General features: G+C 36.3%; 1 protein-coding gene across 2 annotated transcripts; it reads left to right on the top strand.

Moving 5' to 3' along the window:
* Window positions 1–1,460: 1,460 nt before the first annotated feature.
* On the top strand, window positions 1,461–8,335 carry LOC108343184 (uncharacterized). Of its 2 annotated transcripts, XM_017581292.2 has the most exons (4): window positions 1,461–1,549; window positions 2,079–2,135; window positions 6,949–7,196; window positions 7,674–8,335. In XM_017581292.2, exons 3-4 carry the CDS (start codon window positions 7,186–7,188, stop codon window positions 8,182–8,184), a joined length of 522 nt encoding a protein of 173 aa, XP_017436781.1. In that variant the 5' UTR covers window positions 1,461–1,549; window positions 2,079–2,135; window positions 6,949–7,185; the 3' UTR covers window positions 8,185–8,335. The 2 variants fall into 2 exon arrangements, with proteins under 2 accessions (XP_017436781.1, XP_017436780.1); XM_017581291.2 differs by lacking the exons at window positions 1,461–1,549; window positions 6,949–7,196 and adding an exon at window positions 1,582–1,689.
* The last annotated feature ends 421 nt before the right edge of the window (window positions 8,336–8,756 follow it).

Raw genomic sequence — 8,756 nt, 5'->3', positions numbered from 1 at the left:
GATTGTTTTTTCCAGCTGACTCCCCTATGCAACTGAAGGCTTTTAGTGACTCTGACTGGGCAACATGTCCCAACACTAGAAGATCCACAACAGGGTTCTGTATCTTCCTTGGATCCTCACTCATCTCTTGGAAATCAAAGAAGCAGAAGATTGTCTCCAGATCCTCCACTGAAGCCGAATATAGGGCTCTTGCAACCACTGTATGTGAGATACAGTGGCTCAGTTATCTACTTCAAGACCTTCAAATAGAAGAGTCAGGAACGCCTGCCTTGTATTGCGACAACAAGTCTGCAAGGCATATAGCTCACAACCAGAGATTTCATGAATGGACTAAGCACATCGAACTTGACTGCCATGTCGTCCGTGAGAAAGTCCAGGAACATCTACTCAACCTTCTACCCGTATGCTCAGACCAACAGTTGGCCGACATCTTCAAAAAGTTTCCTCACCGCGTCAGATTTAGGTCAACAGTTCCCAAGCTTGGACTGACGACCATTCATCGTCCAGCTTGAGGGGAGGCTATTAGGAATCAAGTTTGATTCCTTACTGTCAGAAGAAGACAGTAATCTTGTATTTAATGTTTTCTGTTATGTTAGTTTTTAGCTTTTAATGGTTTGTTAATAGAGCTCTATAAATAGAGCTCTTCCCCTCTGATCAGTGTAAGAAACCATATACAGTTTTACAGTTTCAATATACTAGAAAGAATAAATTCATATAAGAAAAGAGAACGTTTTTCTTACCTCTCGTGTTGTGCTCTTCATTTTTCTCTTCTCCGTCGTCGTCAACCGCCGTCTCCTTTGCCGTCGATCTACACTGGAGACCCGGAGCTTCATCGCCTGGAGAGTTCTCCCTTTTGCTCTGTTCTCTCTCATCTCACACCATTCTGACGATGCTTGCGTGGCTGGAGTACTACCCATACGTTTACAACGTATGAGTCATAGTGGGCTGGGCCGTGTGTGTGTTTACACAGTGCTGGGCCAATCCTAAAATAGCAACAAAAATTGAGTTACTGTATTGAATATTATTATAAATATTAAATTATAACCATATAATCTGTAAATATGTATGTATGTATATATCCTTTTTAAAATAAATTATATTTTGTAAATGAATATTTGTATTAGTCATGTAATTTATCTTTTAGAAAGCTATCATACTTTAAATTAATTTTTTAATAAATAATTAAGTAATTTAAATTTTAATAAAAAGCATAAACTTAATTTATTCTATGAAAAGTTTTAGTTCAATAACTAAATTATTAATTATTAAATTAAATTATATACATATATGAATTAATTATATCAAAATTTAGTCTTAAATTAATTCAGTTTTCAATAATGTTAATAAATAGATTTGGTTTTTTTTACTGTATTCATAACAATAACCCTAATGGGGAGATGATTATCGTAAATTCCATTGGCCTATATAGTATTGACACACCATTTCCCATCAGTTCAGTTTCAGCTTCAGAGGCCGACGCATAACACAAGTTGAAACCAAATAGCACACAGACACGCAAGCAACTCTGATCAATTGTTCTAAATATCTGGTAATAATTCGTAAAACCCTCAATCTCTTCTTCCTCCATTCGCTTCAAAATGCAATTTGTTTTACCTCGTAACGCAAAATCTTAAGATTTCTGCTTCTGGGCGTTTCTTCGGAATTCTTTTTTCTTTGAAAAATGCTTCAGTTACCTATTCCGACAACCCTCTTTCATCAAGTTTTTTTTTTTCGTTTTTTTTTCTGTTGTAATTGAATTTATAATTTTTATAACAGCCAAAACGAACCCCTAATTACCAAACCTGTTAGGAAGAACCCACAAAATTTACCTCTTTGGTATCTGACTTTACATCACACTATTTGTTCATAATTTTCTCTATTCACTCCTGGTTATGATGTTAGTGTTACTTTATCCTTTTTTACCTCAACAGCTTAACTAAGAATATGTACTCGTTTTGGTACTTGGTCATGAATTCGTACATAGGAACTTTGGTATATTGCTTCTGGAAAGTAGCACATGCTGTGGTTTTGACAAGTTTGATTTAGTGTTTTATGACTATCATTTTAATTTTATGTAGGTGGGGGTGTCGTGTTACCGGGCCTGTGACCATGGTTTTGATTAGTGGCAACAAGAGGTAAGTTTTCAAGTCTGGCAAAGTTTATTCGTTGCCATTAGTTTTGACTATTCTTTTGAAACCAAAATTTTTGTCTTCAATATCAGCACCTGTTCTTGATATACTATATTACATCCAGTTCTCATAGCTCAAAAAACATACTTGTTGCTAAACAATTATGTTCAATCTTTTCTTTTTTATAATTCAACCCTCTTGTATGCACTGATTTGCATGTTGTTGATAACTCTGCTTATAGCAGGGTGGAGCATAGTTTTCCACAAAAGGCATGTCTGACGTTGCATGGGCTTCTCCTTCCTTTTTGTTTCATAAATTGAAACTAGGCTTTTTAGTGGTTGCAACCGCAGATAGACCATGTGCAATTTTGCTTCTCTTTGACCCAATTTCAATTCTTTTACCAATGATAATAATGTCTACGAAATTGGAGGAGACGCTACCCACCATAGGTTCATCGAAAGGAGGTTGCAATGTGTCAACAAACATGACCACCTTTTATTTATAGTGCAAGGGTGGCTCCACTTGAGCAGCAATCTCCATCCATCGTTGAGCATATTCATTGAAGGTTTCAGATTCCTTCTTCATCATGCCTTGCATCTAAAGTTTGTCTAGTGCCATGTCTTATTATATTTATCCTGTTTTAGAAATGTGTCGACCAAGTCCTTCTAGGAACGAATGTGTGATGGCTCGAGATGCATACACCAATTAAGCCCTATATTGGCTAGACTGTCTTGAAAGAAGTGTATCAATAGTTTCTCGTCATGTGCATGTGCAACAATCTTCCTGCAGTACTTAGTGTTAAGAAGTAGACTTTAAACCTAACTCAACCCTCCAAAACCAACTTGTAAGGTGAGGTTTGCATCCATTTATGTACTTTAAATTGGTCTTATCTCTAGTCGATGTGGAACTTCCAACATACCCCTTGCATCGAGGTATATACATTTCGAGCGTGAGACTAGACATTAATGGGTGGTTCGATAGCAGATGGAACAATATGCACAACAAACAACAAATATCGCTAGGATAGGCTCTAACCTGACTCTGATACCATGTTAAGAAGTTAACTTTAAGCCTAACTCAATCCCACAAAACTAGCTTGTAAGGTGAGGTTTGCACCCACTTATATACTATAAATTGGCTTTATCTCTAGTTGATGTGGGACTTCTAACACACCCTCCCCTCGCGCTGAGGTATATACATCTCGAGCGTGAAACTAGACATTAACGGGTGGTCCGATAGCAGCCCGATAGCGGGTGGAACAATATGCCCAACAAACAACAAATATCACTAGGATAAGTTCTAACCTGACTTTGATACCATGTTAAGAATTGGACTTTAAGCCTAGCTCAACCCCACAAAACCGGCTTGTAAAGTGAGGTTTGCACCCACTTATATACTTTAAATTGATCTTATCTCTAGTTGATATGAGACTTCCAACACTTAGTGAGGTGGCTCTTGGGAGGTGGTTCCTCCGTATTTCTCAGACACCTTGAATTTTGGGGGAATCAATACATCCAGGACTAGGCATATTCCTGTACCATCCTTAAAACCATAACTTCCATCATCTTCAATGGGCCTGAGCCTTTCCTCTAAAATTTCCAGCTTGCTCTTGGCTCGTCAACATCAGCAAATACTACTTGGATAGCATTGTGACATGAAGCTTTTGTTTGTGATTCCCCACTAGCCATTAATTGTGGAGCTTTGGCCCAGAGAGTTTCTCTAGGACCTATGAAACTAGTCGCTTCATTCATACTCCCACTAGCCAGAGATATATAGGTATTTGTGGAGACCCCTGGGTGTTTGCTAGAAAGATGGTGGTAGTCATATGGACAATAAGCCAGGCTTTAGGTACTCTCTGAGAAGTGGAGTGTATCCTGGGGGTAGGCCATATAGAGGGAAGGTAGTTAGAGCAACCATGTCACCTTGTGCACACACTTCTCCATGATGTGAAACTGGAGGGTAGGAAGGGGTTTTTTCTTTGATCCTAGAAGCCAAGGTCGCCAAAACTCTTTAGAGATTTGAATTCCTCAAGGATTTGACTCATCTAATCCTTTAGCTGATTGATATCAACTTTCATCACTTCTTATGCCTCTTCCCAATCTTCCATGCTTTGACAATTAGGGCGAGTGTGGTACGGGTGTGTCATTGAGGTTTTGTTGTGTTTTTTCTTTCTTTTCACCGTTTTACTATTTTGGTTAACATGAATTAGATGTAAATAAACTTGCAAAAGAGAAATATGATGCAACTAATTATAGGTGGAAATCCTAGAGTCGTATGAATATATCTATGGTTGAAATTAAGATAAACCAAAACTGAACAAAGTAGTCCAAATCCTCCAAACTACTTTTACTCAAAGAAACCCACATTTCAAAGCATCATCACTAAAAGTTCAGGCAACAAAATAGAAACATCCTACTCTTGCATCAACCCCTAGATCGAGTGATCAAGCTCTTCATCTTTCCCACTAGCCCTTTACAATGATTCATTAAAACTTTAATCTTCTAAGGCAAGTTAAATACTTGTGCAATTAACTCAGCTCTTGGCAATGTTCTAGGGACATTCTCAATGGCCCCATTGGCCAAAGTTGCCAGTTGGGAAAATCTTTCCTTCCAACATTCATGACTTTCTCTTGCTCAATAATATACACTTTCACAACCCATGCATGATCATGTAACATGAATGGAAAATATAGCTGCAAAGCTGAAGTCTATAGGAATGGAGAGTGAATCTTTCAGGTATAGTTTATTATGAACTCTCTTCCTCTTGAGTTTGATCAATTCCAGATGAATTATAACACCCTTAGGGATAAATGGAACTTTCAAGAAGTTATAGCCATGCTAGTTCAAGAGGAAGGAAGGCTCAAGAAAATGAAGATCATTGAATTCATCTCTTGACTCATGATGGTGTTGGCTTCGGTAAAGAAGGACAAAGCCCCAATGAAAGTTAATGAGGGAGGCCCAATGAAAGTTAGTGACGGCATAATCAAGAAGGACCAGAAATGTTTCTTTTGGAAGGTGGGTCACTTCAAGGATTGTCCAAAAAGAAAATCTTGGTTTGAAAAGAAAGGTACATTTTATGTTTTTATAAGTTTTGAAACAAATCTTATTAAAGTACCTAATAATACTTGGTGGTTAGATTCTGGAGCTGTCACTCATGTTTCTAATATTATACAAGGATTTCTTTCAATTCAGCCCAAAAAGGAACTTAAAAGTATTTATATCTGGGAAAAAGAATGAAGGCACGAATAGAATGAATAGGGACTTGTAGATTGATTCTAGATATTTGTTATTGTCTAGATCCTTAAAAGTGTCTCTATGTTCATGGATGTGCTAGGAATTTGTCTTTGTTTAAGTGTTCCCTTCATCATGCCTTCATCTTCGTTTCGTTTAAACAAATTTATCCTTAAGGGTGTTATACTTTACCTATAATTGACCAAACTTAGAAGGAAGAGAGTTCATAATAAATTGTACCAGAAAATATTCATTTACTTCCATTCCTATAAACTTCAACATTGCAGCTATATTTGCCATTCTTGTTACATGATCATGAATGGGTTGTGACCATTCAAATTACTTGGTTGTCAGCTCACTCACGACAGTTCTCACTATGGGAGAGTTCTCACTATGGACTTATTAGTGATGTCTAATCGTGAATATTTCTTGATCAACTTTAAGAATTCCTTTGTATTTTTAGTCTTGGACATAGATTGCATCACATTTTCTGGCATGGTCATGTGCATCAAGTTCAAAAATAGCCTATTAGACCTTTGTCAAGCTTCGTAAAGAGACTTTTCATCTACTGTACTAAATAGCATGTTAGACCTTTGTCAAACTTTGTAAAGAGACTTTTCATCTACTGTACTGGTCTTATTGATGGTTGGGGGCCTTGCATCCATAACTATAGCCAAATCTAAATCAAACACACCCAATTGAAATTGGATTTGTATATACCAATCAAGTTTAAATCATTGAACTTGACCACACTACTGCCGAACCATACATATTCATGGAAGTTGGAAAAAATATATAAGCTCACACATTAATGTATTGATAAATTTAATGGATTCAAATACATTTAAGTTCAGCTTTGGGTGATGCTTAAACTCCTAGATTAACCATACAAGTCATTCATTTAAGTTTATTTTTGGATGACGCTTAAATTGACAAATTTTCATACAATTAAGATGCTAGAGTAAATATGCTTTAATAGGAAATCAATCATACTTAAGTCTACATGTATGTTACCTTTGGATAAATGTCTTATTTTAATGTCATTAATTATAAGTAATGGTCCACCTTTGGATGACAAATATTCCTTATTAATTAATGAGCAAGCAACTGTAAATTTATAGCATCTAAACATACATAATTTTAAAAATTTTAATGTCTCTCGGCCAGCTAAACAAACTTTGGCCAAATTTCACTTTTATGAAAAAGGTTTGTTCGCCCAGCGGAAAACATTTTGACCAGCAAATTAATGAAACTGTATGCAGTTTCAAAGCAGATCATACTCAACCCTACATTCTCTTGCCTTTATCTACAAACAACCCCCATCTGGTTATGCAACCTGCCGCCATAATTTGGTCCCAAGTGATTCCGGGGGTAACAACCACCGTCCATTGTGATAAGCTCATATTTCAATAATAATATTACAGAGTTACACTTCCCATACTCATTTGATTCCTCTTGTCTCACACATATACACATAGCAGTTTGTTTGTTTCTTTGAACCAATTGCCATTTTTTTACACCAACTAATACTATTTATTTGAGTAGTAGACTTCTTTGGTACTTTTGGTAAATGTTGAATTTGTCCACAGAATGTGGAGTACTTTTTATAGGTTGTCTAAGAAGTTGTGAGTGGATTAAAGAAGCCAAGCTTGCTTTTGCTAATGTGCCATTTATGCTGGTGTCAAATGTCTACACCTTTTGGTTGGAGAATAATCTTAAAATCTGTTCGGTTATTTCTTGCGGTTGCCAATTTGGTGAACTAAAGTACTCTTGTAGGGTTCTTTTTGGTTCTCAGTTCAGTTAATGGTTATTATGGAGTGCTGTCAATGTTGCTCAAGTAAGAGAACTTGGAAAGTTGTTGCTTATCTTATTTCTTTTCTTGCCTACCCTTTTTTTTTTAGTATTTTGGTTTATTTACCATATGTTCTTATACATCTCTCATTCACAAGAAAGAAATATTTATCTTTATATACTCATATTATACTTTTTTTTCCCGCTGTTCCTCTTTTGATGTCATCAAACCCTTCAAAAAAAATTACAATGTGTAAGTAATCTCTACGTATGCCATGGAGAGGCTACCTAGGTCCAATTCTTTCAGAAGCATTGTTTGATATTTATCATTGCTATACAAATAATTGTTGAGATTTCTATTAATGGTATTACCTATGTTGTAAAAAAAAAACTTTATTTTGAATGGCATGGATGCTCCAAGCAGGTCAGCAGATACTGTTTAGACTAATAATAGGCATAGACTTTCTAACCTATTTGATTATCCTGTATATCTAATCTATGCTAATCTGATGTTTGAGGGCAGTGTCTTGCAACAAACAAATGATGAGAGGGCCAAAGCACAAGGTATTACAGTGCTGCAAAATTCGCAGCAGCAAGGAAACAAGAATGTGGATAGTGCACGGACGCAGAATGTGGCCAATGCTGGCTTGACCAAAGCAATGACAACAATGGATGAATTCAAGTCTGGATTTCCGTCAGAAGGCTTATCAGCCACTTCAAATAAATGGTGGGGTAATAGGGACCATGATGATTGTGCAGGCACTAGTGCCAATGGAGCCAAGACTCAACCTGAGGAGAAAGCAGGGGAAGCCAAGATGGTACATGATGAAACAGCAAAAGCTGGAAACAGTGAAACTCCTCATGGTTCATCTTTATTGACCGCTGTGAGGAAAAGGGTTGTTGATGAAGGAAGAGAAGCATTGAAATTAGGAGTTTTTCGGGGATATGGCATAAACAAGCTAAGCAAAAGGGAGAAAATACTGCTTCACCAAATATTCAGATCTTCACTGCCAAAGTCATGGATGGAAACATGATTTTAGTAGTTTAGAGACATTGTCATTCTGCACAGCTCAATACTATTTCTGATTTAATGAGAGTTCGTTTTCTTTCCCTGGTTTTTCTGGTTTTTCCATTGGAATGTTATGTGGAGCTAATTTCATGGGGGAGGTCAAGATATGTTTTTTGTCATGCTTTTTGAGATCCATTGGAATCGTTGTAGATATCAATAAAAGAAAACTACAATTAAACGTCAATCAAGAAAATCTACAAATAATGTCCTTAACAATGGTTGAGAAAATTCTAACTAATATGCAGTAAAATAATAATAATCTGCAACAACATCAACAACAATAAAATAATCCTGGCAACGCAAATAAAAAAATTTCTATTAACATCAATAAGAAAAAAACCATTATTTCGGGTGTGGGCCGTACGGTACAACCATAATCAATATCAATCGAAGAGAAATCCTGTTACATTGGCCAGCAAAATCCTAATGTTGAAGAAATAATGTCCAAAAAATAACTATAATTGATATTGGTTTAAAACTCGACTCGATTCACATAAATTTACCTGAGTTCACATAAATTGGGAAAAGAAAATGTCT

This window comes from Vigna angularis, chromosome 6 (assembly GCF_016808095.1).
Source record: "Vigna angularis cultivar LongXiaoDou No.4 chromosome 6, ASM1680809v1, whole genome shotgun sequence".
Taxonomy (NCBI): domain Eukaryota; kingdom Viridiplantae; phylum Streptophyta; class Magnoliopsida; order Fabales; family Fabaceae; genus Vigna; species Vigna angularis.
This window is presented reverse-complemented; position numbering and strand designations above follow the sequence as displayed.